The sequence below is a fragment of the Pleurodeles waltl genome, chromosome 3_1, assembly GCF_031143425.1.
Source record: "Pleurodeles waltl isolate 20211129_DDA chromosome 3_1, aPleWal1.hap1.20221129, whole genome shotgun sequence".
Classification (NCBI taxonomy): domain Eukaryota; kingdom Metazoa; phylum Chordata; class Amphibia; order Caudata; family Salamandridae; genus Pleurodeles; species Pleurodeles waltl.
The window spans coordinates 908,909,911-908,924,494 of record NC_090440.1 but is presented as its reverse complement, the minus strand read 5'-3'; the positions used below and the strand labels follow the sequence as shown (position 1 = coordinate 908,924,494).

Genomic DNA, 14,584 nt, shown 5'->3' with positions numbered 1-14,584 from the left:
CTGGATATACTACTTGACGAGATCGTGCGTTTTGGTACCTTTTCAGGTATTAATATTAATTGGTCTAAGTCAGTGGTGCTGCCTTTGACCCCCAGGGTACCGCGATATGACTCACGATATCCTTTGATGTGGGCGGATGGGCCGGTGAAGTACTTGGGTATACAGCTGTGCTGTGACGTGGAGGAGCGGTGGCTGGCTAACTATGGCGCTGCTCTGACGTGGCTGGAGGGGAAGGTGGAGATCTGGCGTACCCTCCCGCTGTCATTGATAGGACGTATTGCTATTGCAAAGATGGTAGTCCTTCCGAAATTTTTGTACTTATTTGTGAATCTCCCTCTCCCGCTTCCGAGAAGTTATCTGAGGCGTATGCGCTCAGCACTGATCTGTCTGGTGTGGGCGGGCCGACGCGCACGTATTTCATGGGAAAGGCTGACGCTGCCATTCGAACTAGGGGGGCTCGCTGCGCCGGATATGGAGCTGTATTATCTATGTGCTCAGGCACACTTTGCGTATTACTGGCTGAATCCTATTCGTTATCTGCCGCACCTGGCGCCTGAGAGCGACTCTGTGTGGCCGGACGACCTGGCGAGAGCATTCGGTGGACGTGTTCCGTCCCGGATGCGGGGGATTGACACGGTGGCATGTACGATGCGGGCGTGGGGTATGCTGATGCGGCGATCCGGGGTTTCGGCCCCGTTCGCTCCTTCCCTACGGGTAATGGCGATAGCTGACGAGCAGCTGTACCGTGATGGTGGAGTACGTGGATTTCTCCGAGATGCTGGCCTAACCGAGCTGAGAGATTGGATGATGGATGATCGCTTGCTTGATGTATCTGAGATACTGGCCGGTCGCGAGTGCACGGCGCTTCAGCGTATGTATGTGATCTGAGTTCGCTCTTTCTTGCGGAACCGCATATGGAGTTCGGATGAGGCCCCGGTGGAGTTCCGCGCGCTGTGCGCGGTCGCCTAATAGGCTGGTCACCAAATTATATAACTGCATGCAGGAACAGAGGAATAATCTCCGAGAGCCGTCCTGACTAGCGTGGGAGGCGGATCTGGGAGAACCCATCTCGGAGGCTCTGTGGCGCGCCTGCTGTGCGCATATGAGAGCGTTGACGCCAAATTACAGGTTCAGATTGCTGCATTTTAAGTTTTTGCACAGACTATATTATACTTCAGTGCGGATGTACTCCTTGGGGCTGCGCGAAGATGCGAGCTGCGCGCGCTGCGGGGCGCCGGAGGCTGGTTTTTTACACTTGGCGTGGGAATGTGCAGATGTTTACGCTTTCTGGGTGGCAGTTTTCAATGCAATCTCTGAAATGGTCGAAATAGAAATTCCAGCCACTCCTAGAACCGCACTGCTTGGGTGTGTGGAGGACATCAGGGCAACACACAGACGTTTAGTGGGCATACTATTGCTGTTAGCCAAGCGCAGAGTGGCCATGTGCTGGGGCGGGATGAGAGTGCCGCGTCGTTCTGAATGGCTAAGAGATGCTGCTTTCTGTCATGATCAGCTTATAGTCTTCCGGAGCCTGATGCCTGAAGGGACTAGACCCAAAGATATTTGGACCCCGCTGAATAACTTCTTAGCGGCCCAAGTCGAGTGAGTGATATACCCAAAGAAGCCCGGACAAAACACTGACCCCGCTGTACGCTGGCATCTACGTCAGAAAAGGTGAAAGGCTGTTGTGGACTGGTTGTGTTCCCCACCTGCTCCTTTTTGTTTATATCTGTTGATGTCCCTTATTCAACTGCATGTTATATCTACTGCATCTCTGGCGGAAAACTGCCCCGTGGTAATTCCGTACAGATCATGTCTTCAATTAATAGATGGGAAATTTAGCAGAACAAACTGAACTGTAATAATCAATGTGTACCTGTCTGATTTCTCCTGTACGGAATATATGTTAATACTGCAGTGGGGAGCTATTGCTCTTTAGAATATGCTGCTCTGCAGGGACTGTTGTTTTATTTTTATATGTTTGATATGATAAAATCAATTACAAAAAAAAATAATAAAACAAAAAAAAAGACTTCACCTGCCAGTGCCTCGGTTCTCCTGCTGAGAGTCCTCACTTGTCAATTAGCGTCAAATCCAGTTCCCAGTCCCTTGGAAGTGAGCTCTGGTGCAACCAAGAAGAAACTAAGCACACTGACTCCAGAGCGACTTTGGAACCAGTGCCACTGTCTGATTCCACTCCAGGGCTGTGGTCCCTGCTGAGTGCAACGACTGCAACTTACAACTCAGGCCTGATGCTGCTGCAGTGCCTCTGAAGTCCCACCACAGTGTGTGTCCTGAGTGCTTTGTCTCCAATGTCCGTGAAACCTGACTCCAACTCCGCTGCAGCACCTGTGGCCCCTTGGTGCGATCGCAACACCACAAGTGCGACACTTCGCATCTTGACCTGCTGGATTCACCTCCCCTGCCTATCAGTATGGAACCAACACGTTACTTCTCTGGTAGCAGTAAGGAACCAATGCCACACTGGCTCCTGGGACGCCTCACCTCTCAGACTGTGCAAAATATTTGTTTCTCTGTGACCGGGCCACATTCCCTCATGAGTGGCATCGGACTTTTGGAAGCAGCTCCGTCAAGAAACTGTGATAGCCCCAGTTAGAGCTATTGTCTTTCTAAGTGCTAAACTTAAATTTAGTACTTGTTCATGTTGGATTTTTGTTGTTTTGGTCTAGTTTTACTCAGATGAATATTTGCTATTTTTCTAAACTGGTGTGGAGTACTTTTGTGGTGTTTTCACTGTGTTACTCTGTATGTTTACAATACTTAACACATTGCCTCTGAGTTACGCCTGACTTTTTCAGCCAAGCTACCAACGGGGTGATCAGGGGTTATCTTAGCTGTATGGCTCCCGTCCCCTGACTTGAGTGAGCGTCCCCACTTGGACAGGGTGCAAACCAATGCCAACTAGAGCTGCCATTTCTAACAAAAATAGATAGATAGATAGATAGATAGATAGATAGATAGATAGATAGATAGATAGATAGATAGATAGTGACAAGGGGGGGCAGAGCTGACTGAATATTCAGTTTGAGTAACCTGTAATTTTTTTATGTTTGAAATAGTTGTGGTTCTAACGAATGTTATACCTTCACAATCGTTTCCTGTTTTTTTGTGGAAGTAGCCAAAATCTGGCCTAAAGGCAACACAGTACTCCATTTGAGCACCACTGGGGGGGTGATGCAGTTGCGCATGCAAGATTTACTCAATGAGGTTGCTAGATAGTCTTGGGAGCCTGAGGCTTTGACCACATTACTCTTCCTCTGGTCACACTCAAGTGGCTCCAAATCAAAGCATATTGCATCCTCAAGGTAGTCTTTATTACTCATATAGCACTTCACTTTGGGACCCCTAAATACCTAGCCTGGTAAAGCATCATATCTGGTGGTAGCTGCTCCCTGCACAGCTTAGACTTGCTACTTCTATAGCTGCCTAGATTCAAAAAAGAAAGATCCCACTCGGGCACCTTGATAGGAAATGTTACAAATCTGCTCACTAACTTTAGCGATATGCACACAACCCTCCTCTGTGGCATTCAAGAAGAGCATTAAGGGACAGATTTGAAAAAAGTGGTGCAGCACCCATTCCTTGTGCCCTTTAGCTCCTCCCTATCACCACTATGTGTACGCCGTATTTAAAATATGGCACACCATGGCCCAGGGCAATAGCATCACTATTTTTGACCCTATTGATGCACTATTCAGGGTTAGCGCCAAACTTTTGGTGCTAACCCTGAACAGTACATAGGTGCCCTTTGTAACCAATGGTGTGCCTCCTTTTGACACCCAAGGCGTGTAACATGTTGACCTATAGTTAGGACTAAAGTCAATGTCCTTTTGCCCCACATTTATTTTGATAGAGTAGGGGAACATTATTTCCCTCAGACTCCCCTTGTTTTTAACCTTGACCGAGAACCATCACACACAATAAATTTGTCGCAGTATGGCTCTCGAACCAATTTTAATCTACTTTTTCCAGCTCTCTGTTCTTTACAGTAGGTCTGAACTTTTTCCTACTCCTTTTTGTGGCACGCATTTCCAAAAGATCTCTGGCACACAGCCCCTTTGCGGCGCCCGTTGGGCATTGCAGCAACAGTCCGAAAGAAGAGCAGACCCAATGATGAAGCATGACATCCAGTGGATGTGTGAGGGTTCTAGCTTTTAAACACAGAAGTGCCTCTTTAATTCCTGCCTTTTCTTTAGGAACAGTGTACTTTTTGATTTGTAGTGGCCCCTTTTGATACCTGCTCTGAGCAGGCGTTAAAAATGTCGGACAAAATAATGCAAAGAAATCTATTAGATTTCTTTGTGACATTTTTTTCAGCACCCTCCCCCCCCCCTTTATGGAGTAAAGGAATAATGTTGCGCAAGGGATTACAAATGCATGCATTGTTCCACTTTTTAAATATGGCACAGTGAGGTTTTGGACATCTAACACCACATTAGCATAAAAGAATGACGTTAATGTCTCGTTAGATGGCGGTAGGCCCTCTTAAATCTGGGCCTAAATCTCTTCAATGAACGATATCTAATTTACTGACTAGTTATGTTTATGTACTGAGGGCAATTCTGAAGTCTCTCCCATGGTGACAGTGCTTACTTTGATCCGGTGGTTTCCAGTGGGGGGCACCAGCACTTATTTTTCTGGATCAGTCATTAACTGTGTGCAAAAGACACATATGGGAAAGGCAGAGGAAGAAAAAAACGAAAAAGTGAGGAGAAAAATGAAAAAGTGTCACAAAGGGTGAAAACAGAAAGTTGCAAGAGTGAGCTGAAGGGGCAGGGAATGGCTGTAAATGGATTAAAGATGCCCTTTATGCCTTTAAGATTAGGCTGCCTCTCTACTCTGTGCGCCCACGTTTAATTGCAGCAGCTGCGTGTTTCAAAGGAGAGCTTTGGGCACCGGCACGTTTTTATTTACAAATTAAGCACTGCATAGTGGTGAATTTGTTTGCTCCCTTTTCTTTCTTTCTTTCTTTCTTATACATATGACCTTATGTAATTTATGACTGTATTTCTCGACAAATTATTTTTTTCAGAGATTGAATGTTGCCTTCATCGCACATGCTCTCCTATACTCTCATTTCTTGTAACTCGTTTTTGCTTTCTTTACAATGTACAGTGCTCTGATATCCCTGGTTCGTGCACATACTTAATAAGACTCTCATTAAATAAATAAACAAATACCTGGAGGACTGTCCCTAGAGGCAGATGAAACAACCCTCCCTGAACGCTAAAGCAGGGGTTCACACCCTCTACTTTTGTCTTCATTGACTCCCAGGAATCTTGAGGGCGAAGGGAGTGGGGGGCTCACCAATAGGACGTGGGTATGGGGCACTGTCCTGAACCTGGTGCATAGTTCTTCGATTGAGGAGTGCTCTAGGCTCCGTATCGATACCTCCAAGGTCCCGGCTATGAATGCAAAATTAGCCTCAGCTTGTGGAAAGCCATTTTGAGCATGTAGCCTCATTTGTTTGATGAAAGAGGGCAGGTGCAAAATGTACTTTTCTTGCTCTCTGCATAATTAATGATTGCACTGATGACGATGAGAGCCCTAAAGGTTCTAACGTTCCTCCAGGTGGTGTTTGCATAGCGTGGTTGTTGATTCGGTCAGCTGTACTTGCAAGATGTGTTTTAAAACAACTGCATACTGGGGAGAATTTAACAAAAGTAAACTCTTTACCCCTTATTTACTAAATTTCGTGTACGTGATGGAACAGAAGCCTTTTAGTCACTTTACACGTTTTTGCTTTAGACCACCCAGTCCTAAATATCTGCTTACAACTTGATGTTATTGCCACTGTGAAACCTGCTACTATCTTTGTCTGAACTATCCATAATACAGAGAGCATAACCTGTCAACTGGGCAAACATTTCAGGCGGACACTTTGTCGAATTTCCTGGTTATTTGGTGTTTCTGAAAATTCTAAACCTTATCTAGTTACCATAGCCCTCGCCCATGCTCCGTTTTCTATGCATAGTTAGACCATTTTCACTGCATTTCGAGAAATGTTATTCTCTCATCGAACCAAGTATAATGAAAAACATTGCAAAGCTTTACATTGCAAGATTCCCTTGTGTGGAGCATTTCTATGCCTATTGGCATTGACTGGTAAAACAGCACTAAAGACCTTATTACAAGTTGCCTTGCAAAATGGAGTGGTAATGCCAGCCTGGTATTAATTTTGGTAGGTGGCATTACCACTCCAGTAATCAGCCAGTGGAAAATTGGGGCTCTGAATTGAGACTAACAGATGAGTTCTGGAATTACTGGGTTTTTACCGGCGAAGTTCTAAAGAAAGCCTGTGGAATTATAACTCCAAGAAAACATAATGGACTCCTAATTGTTTTCTGCAAAGTCTGTCTTCTCTAGGTGAATTTTGTAAGGGATACTCGGGGATATGTACAACTTAAATTGTCTCACAAATGAAGCGAAACAAAACACTTTGCAGCCACAGCGAAGTTGCACTTTTTTCCATGGACGTTTGCGATCGCTGCAAAAAAATTAAAACGTTTGAATTTGCATTCCCCTACTTAAAAGCCATCGTTGACCATTGCCTCACAGGAATGAGTGCTTGCACATACCTAAAGCTAAGAAGAATGAGTTCAGGGTTAATTGCAAACACTGAAGCTGTGTGAAGAATGGTGCACATATTTTCAGAATTAATACCAGAAAGGAGCATGTGAACTTTGAGGAAAAAAATTGAGTGCTGGCTTGAGTTGACTTCAAAGAGGAAGCTGCTGATTTAACAATACTCTAAGGTTCACTGTTGTTCTTTTAATGTGCATTGTCTTCACTCATGCTCTTTAGTGAGTCCCACCTGTGAGCACAGTTCAACAGGGGAAACTCCTCGCAAGCAAGTGATTTGTTTTCTATTGCAGAATTTCTCAGAGATCCAAAATGTTATATTTAATGACCATCCATGTGTTTTTCAGGGGAATTTGGTGAAATTTGTCGAGGCTGCTTAAAGCTACCCAGCAAGCGGGAGCTCCCAGTTGCCATCCAAACACTTCGGGCTGGCTGTTCGGAGAAGCAGAAGCGCACCTTCCTGGCAGAAGCTAGCATCATTGGACAGTTTGATCACCCCAACATCATTCGCCTGGAAGGAGTTATAACAAGGGGTAAGTATTCTACGATGCCTTATCACAATTTTTCTGATTTTAGGTAGAGCTGTGCTTTTGATTATAACCTTTTGTAATCAAAAGATACTTAGCTCTTCGTCCCAAAACGTTTCCTTCTGTCAAAATCACAATTGCCTATTTGACACAATTGAATCAGTGTTGCTGGTTTACCAATCTCAAATTTTCACCATTAAGATACATTTCTTGTAGGGACGCAGCTGTATGCCCCTGTACCTATGGCCTGATTCTAGAGCTGAAAGGGGACTACAGCACCTTCATGCACTAGATGGTGTTGTGCTTATCTGCAACCACTACAGTGGCCCAAGAGGATCTTTGGAAACCCTCCAAGCCGCCTGCCAAAGTTCTCCTCAGGCTATGAGTGGATATACAGTATAGACCACCTCCTGGATGTCGAGATATTGCACCTTCCTGTGGTGTCTTGAACCACTGCATGCTTTATAATTAGCCCTTGAAGATGCTCTCTTTGTTTGGGGCAAGCCCCTAGGTTATTCCCCCATATCTCTTTCCAGGCTTTCCCTCACCCTGACTGTACCACTGCTTCTGCTATATCAGCTTGCACTTCAGCAACACAACCTGATCTAAGTGTTGTGTTGCTGAACACATGTTTGTAATGCGTGGAAGAACAGCCTTCATTTAACTGCATTCCTGAGCAAGCACATTTCCTGAATCCTTCTAAACCAAAGTAGCAAGGGACTAGCAGAGTTTCCTGCACACATGCGTCCAGGTCACCATCAAAGATGAGGACAAGAAACCCACAAGGATTATAGCTTTCTGATGGGATGTCATATTTAGTTGTGTACAGTCCTTGAGAGACAAATAGAATGCCACTATGTATCAATTTTGCTGTCGGTGCATGGATTCCTCAACATGAGAAAAAGGAAATATGAACCTGCCATGCAGTTAAGTCAGAGGTTTCCAAACAATTTTGCATTTAAGGAGTTTATGACATGTTAGATACATAATGAATAAAACACCAGACGAATTCTAGGAAATAACATAAAATTGTTTTATACTACACGTGAAGACAACAATAGCGTTTAGTGATTTGTGAGAGTGGAGAAATCTATACATATGTTTGGTGGTTGATACAAAGGGAGATGTTAATATGTAGACGTAACAAATGATGTTTTCTGCAAGGACCCCCATTCCATTAAAGGGCAGGTAGAACATTATGGGTCACGCTGCTTCTACTGTTCAAAGTGAAAATGTTAAATGTAACTCTTAATTTCCAAATATCCATGCAGAATATCCAGTTATTTCCCAGGAGCACAATGCGAGATCTATTATCATTATACTGTAGATCAGCTTTCAGATCCACAGGAAGGTTGACAGTTAATTCCGAATTAAGCTTTCAATCAATGCAATAGCTAGTCTCATAGACTCATCTGCATAATGGTGTTGGTGGTGGAAAGTATTGCCAACCATGGTAAAAGTGGTTAAATAGTCTTATTTAATGTGAAGAGAGAAGAGGTGTTAAAAGTAAATCTGCTGTACTACAACGTGTTTGGGTTCAGGAAAATGTAGGTTTAAGTGCAGTGTGGTTGCCTTATTTCATAACGTCTGCAACACACCACTGATTACTTGGTAGTCTACTGTAGATGATTCTTTTGTATTCTTGACAGTCCCTCACAGCGCTTTTATCAGCTCCACCTAATTGTCAATTTATACCACTGGGTGGATTTCCTTGAATACGGAATGCTGTACGATAATTTCCTTAAGCACTATGTTGACTTGGGGACAAATAAAAGGCCAATATCAAAGAGAACTCACTTGATCATTAATTTCCGGGTGCTGTTAGAGTTATATAGCAGAACATCCAACAAAGATATTGTCTGACATAAATATTGTGTACTAAGTATTGTTTAGAAAAATATTATCCCATTTGTTGTAGATGATCTATTATTACCTCAAGATGTTAAAAATGTTTAAGACACAAAATATATGCGAGACAATATTCTGATTCTGAGCGACCATTTGCTGATACCTAGTGATGTGCCCATTTGGCCATGAAAAGGCGGCTGATGCGCGGACGCATTTTTAGGGAACTCTGATGCTATTAGGTTAAACACACTCATTGTTTCTATTTAATGGCTACATAGAATTTTTTAATTGCACTATTACTGTTTTTTTCCCTCCTTTAAACTATCAATTTTGCTGTTAATTGAAATTGAACTTTGTAATTTTACCTGCTGTATATGAATCTGACTTTTGGGGGTTAAGCTGTGTGAACTTGAGATCGAGTTGCACGTGCACTTTTCTTGAGCCTGTTCTCCTCAGCTGCATTTTGCCTTGGCCATGTAAAGGGAGTGGGTCAGCATTCTAGTTGCTGATACCTGGAGATGTGCCAAATTGGCCATAAAAAGGTGGTTGATGCACTGACAATCCTGTCTGCACCTGTCCATGCCTGGACAGCACCAAGGGCCAGGAATGCTTCTGGCTCATATTTTACCATTAAAGATAGCACTTGCACACTGTACTCTCTGTCAGGTCTACTTGGTTGGCACCCTAAAGATAAGAGTGAAGGGTGTATCACCCTCAAGTTAGAGAATAAAACTGCAAGTCAGTACTTTAATTGTACTTCCAAAACGAATTTGTCTAATAACATAGAACCACCTGCTTTTACTGCTATAGAAGGGGTGGAGCTTTTCGGCAAGCAGCACGCTACTCTGGAACCAAAAAGGATTAGTGGTGCATTAGTACAGAGAAACATGAGTTAATTTAAACAGTGGACATGTGGGTCTGTTAGTTGGATTGAATAGAATAATGGAGGGATAGAAGAGGGATGAAGAAAGAAGTGTTAACTAGTAGTAAGATAATGGTTCAGGTGATTCAAGGAGAGATGGAGGAGGGAAGAGTCTGCAGAAAAGGATTAGGGAGATTTTAGTTGTAAAATGAGGATTTGGATGAGGCAAAGGGAAGATACATGAGGGGGAATTTAGTAGGGTTGTTTGGGAAATCAAAGTAGTAAACTGAGGTTTGGGGTGAGCCAGGAGTGGTAGAGGGAAGAAGAGTCTTGGAAGGATTATTTGGGAGTTCAGAGTAATAGAATGAGGTTTGGGATGAGGCAAAGAATGAGATAGAGGGTAGATTGATAGTGGTACAGGGTGAGACAGAGTTATGCGTTGGAGAGAGTGATTTTTGCCTCTTTTTTTATTTGAGGGGTTTTCACATTATTGCGAACTTGCTTTTCAAAATACTGATATTTACTTAGCTTACTGTATGCACTCTGGATGTGATCTAGGACATATCTCGATAAGGAACTCGATTAACTGTACTATTGATCCAGTGAACTGTACTATAGAACCAGTAAGATTTAGCCCACAAGGTGCCTGTTAGGTGGTGTGGTTCAGATTAAAAATCAGCAGGAAAATAACTTTCTTTGGGCTTTTGAACTATCAATCAATCAAATAAATTTCTTAAGCGCAATACTCACCCGGTAGGGTCTCAAGGCGCTGGGGGCCTTCAGGCTCTCGAACTTACTTTTCCGACACCCGGGGTCAAGTCTTAGAACCTTTTCTTGCTAATACTAATTTTACAATACTGAGCAATTTTTATTTTCATTTCAAAGAATATTCCTGTGATTAATCAAACTCCTTTCTTGAACTTATGGTAAACCTGAGATTCGCTCATTTGGGCATATTTCCCACTCATATTGCTAGTCACACTTTGGACACCATCTTCACCAACTATTCTGGCTTGGTTGTTGGGGACATCCTCCCTTTGAGTTGGGCTGGTCATCGGGCAGAGACTTTTAGGTTTTCATTACCCTCTTCTCATATGAGTGCTGCAAAGGCGAAGTGGAAATCTGTGTCATAAAAACTGAAGCAGAATTACATCAGCTGACATGGATACCGCCCTCAAAAACTCCATTATGGGGAATGACTATCAGTAGGATCATATGGCAGAAGATTTTGCAGGATAGGTTATGTCAGCTGTAGATAAGGTTGCTTCACTGAAAGTTAAGATTTGCACTAGAACTAAGCATCTGCTCCTTAGTTTTCAAAGGAACTTAAAGACCTCAGACAGCAGTGCTGTTTTCAGGCACCTTAAGGAGGGCAAATTCAGCCCTGTCAGATAAAGAAAAGCATAAAGAGTTTTTACTCATTTAAAAGCATGCTATTGGCATAGCAAAATTCTCTTTTTACGTTAATAAAATCAGATCTGCCAGCAATTCCTCAATCAAACCTTTCAAGGTGCTGAAGGAGTTCTCCAACCCTCCAAACCAACAGCTCTGACGTCTTGTCTGCGTTTCTACCTGTCTCTTCTTTGCAAGTTAAAAAGTATCTTATGAATATCAAATTGGGGTCTCTGGATTGCCGCCCCCCAGAATTCTGCAACGTGCTCCTGATCATATAGCAATTTTTTGCCACAGAAGTCTTTAACCATGTATTGGAATCCCTGCCTTTGGAAGGAAGCTGTAGTCATTCCTCTGTAGATTAAACCAAATGGGGACCCAGAAGACTTAAGAAACCTTTGTCTGATTTCATTGTTGCCCACTACAGCAAAAATATTAGAAAAATACATGACCCAGGACTGGTAAAATGTATTAATGTGACAAACAAGGGACCAGGAGATTAATGGTCCAGTGTACTGCCTCCCTATTAATGATACTGACATACGTGGGTACACTGTTCCAAAGAAAGCTGAAAATATAGGAATCCACAGGGCAATCCTATTGCTAGATGCAAATGCCCTCACACATCCTATTGGATGTCATGCTTCATCATTGGGACTGCTTCTCGTCAGACCGGTGCTGCAATGTCTGACGGGCACTCCATAAAGGGGACTCTTTGCCAGAGATCTTTTCTCAGTAGTACCGTGCCTTGTTGAGAGACAGTGCCAACCTACAGGCACGTGAAAGATAGGAGAGCAAAAAAAAAGGTGAAATTGGCTCAAACCCCAACTCAAAACCATTATTTATTGATCAAGGAGGGGTCTTGGACAAAGTAAAAAATTAGGGGAGAGTGAGAAATGAGATAATGCTCTTTTTTTTTTTTTAAATATATTTATTGGTTTTATATTTCGAAATATGATACAAATTGTTCAGTTTGCAACCACAGGATAAACCAAAACGATGATTAATTATCTAAGTCTTGAAACAAATACACACAACCCCTCTATGCACTTCACGGAACGCTTCTGGTCTTGCAATATCATTCCTGGCTGCACCCTCCCTAGGTTTATCCTTCACTGTTTATTTTATATAGGCATTCGTTTGAGACCAGTGTGGACCTTGCTTTACGTGCATGGGTTCCCTGAGTGTCTGAGGGAAGGGGCATCAACTAGGTTAGTGTATGCGAGTGGCTCCCCTGGTTTTCTGCTCCCCGCGCCGCGCCACCACTGTGGTGACATAGTCTTAGTGGGCATTTATTGCTAGAGAGATGGGCGGGTGTGATGCATGTGCACTGTGTTGTCTGGGTGTCTTATGAATTCTGTTCCCGTGATGAGGGGTGCAGGTGAATTTATGCTGTGGTTGTTGCGAATACGCGCGCCCCAATTTAAGGAGGCTTTTCATCGTTTTTGGCCTCCAGCTTTGTTACCATATCCTCCCATGTAGAGCAACCTGTGTGTTGCCGCCCTTCACGCACCATTCTTTTTAGTACCTGATATTCAGTACGCGCCCAGCGTGTTATTAGAGAGTGCCAGGATTTCAGATCGGGAGCCATAGAGGCTTTCCAATGCATTGCTATTAACCTTTTATACATTAAAAAGGCCAGGTCTATAAATTTATGTAAATGTCTTTGTTTTTTGGGTCTCTTCCTAAGTCCCAACAGGCAGGACCCGGGGTCTGCTACCAGTGCCAGTCCCGTAAGCCCAGATACCTCCTCTACCACCTCCGCCCAGGCCGTTTGTATATTCGGGCAATCCCATACCATGTGGAAAAAGGATGCTGACGGCAATCTGCATCTGGGGCACATTGATGCTGCATCAGGGAACATGCGCTTTATTCTGGCTGGGGAAAGATATGTTTGATGCGTGTAATTGAATTGGGTATATCTAAATCTGGGATTCCTTGACACACCTCTGATGTGGGATAGGGCCTTAGGCCAGTCTTCCAGTGGGATCGGGGTGGGGAGTACTGCGTTCCATCTATCCCATGTTTTCCCTGTCTGTGTAACAGGGGTCTTGTTGAGGATTCTATATAGATTGGATATTGTTTTAGTTTGATCGCTGTGTTGTAGAAGCTGGTGAAGCACAGGGGAGATCTCTGGTTCCGAGGTGCCCATTCCCCAAATTTTCCTGATTTCGTGACATATGGCATGATATGTCAGGAACTGTCCCGGATTTATCTCCGTGAGGGCCTGAAGGGCCTCGAACATCATTAGTTTACCGTCTTCGTAGCAATCCCCTACGGTCAGTATTCCTGCTTCGTTCCACTGCTTTGCAGCTTGCATTCTGGCTGCGTTCCACACTAACAGGTAATTCAGCGGTACGTGTGGAGAGTATGGGAGCTTATCCGCTCTTTTTTGCACGTATCTGGCCCAGCACGCGTACGCAGCTGCAAGCAGTGGGTTGACCAGTGCCACTTTGGGGGGCTTCGTCGACAGCCAATTTAAAAGGGGGGTCCCGTTCCGCCGAGGCTCTAGGCTCATAGGTTCCGCTTGCTCTGGTCTGTGGATCCAATATTGGACCCATTGAAGTTGTGCGGCTGCATAGTATTTTTCAAAATTCGGGGTTCCTAGGCCACCATTGTCCAGCGGACATTGTAGTGTGGGTAGCGCCACTCGCGCTCTGCCACCTCCCCAAATGAGCTGCAGCAATGCTGTGTTTAGATTGCTGAAGAATCTTTTGGGAATAATTATCGGTAGGGCCGCAAAGTAATATAAAAGCCTAGGTAGAATCAACATATTAGCAATCGCCACCTTGCCGGGTGGCGAGAGAGGGAGCTTGTTCCAGAATTGTAGGGAGCCTTTTATAGATGTTAGCGCCTTCCCCAGGTTCCCATCTCTTAAGTCTTCCGTGGCATGATATATGTTTATCCCTAAGTATTTGAATGTTGTAGGGCACCACTTAAGATGTCCTGTCTCTGGGGGATCATGATTATTAGGAGCCCTTTTTACCAGGGGAAAGACACACGACTTCTCCCAGTTTACCACAAGGCCAGATAGGCCTCCGAATTCAGCCAGTAAAGATATTACAGATGGGATAACTGCACAGCCGTTCCTGATATATATCAACGCATCATCTGCATATAGTGAAATCGTGTGATGTACCCCGTTCCTAATAATTCCCCATTCATGCTCCATGAGGCGAACTTTTGCCGCTAATGGTTCCATTGCTATGGCAAACAGTAGCGGGGATAAGGGGCATCCCTGCCGTGTCCCCCTAGAGATCGGGAAACTATCAGAAATCACCCCGCCTGATTTCACCCTCGCGTTCGGGCTAGAGTACAATGTCCGAACCCAGCGGATATAGTTAGGGCCTAT

The 14,584-nt window shown here is 44.1% G+C and overlaps 1 protein-coding gene across 1 annotated transcript in view; it reads left to right on the top strand.

The window, feature by feature from the left end:
- Positions 1 to 14,584, top strand: part of EPHA10 (EPH receptor A10) — a 1,402,205-nt gene that overhangs the window by 1,080,025 nt on the left and 307,596 nt on the right. Inside the window, exon 11 of the mRNA XM_069223890.1 lies at positions 6,951 to 7,136. Coding sequence (XP_069079991.1) covers positions 6,951 to 7,136 — 186 coding nt within the window. The remainder of the gene's footprint in view (positions 1 to 6,950; positions 7,137 to 14,584) is intronic.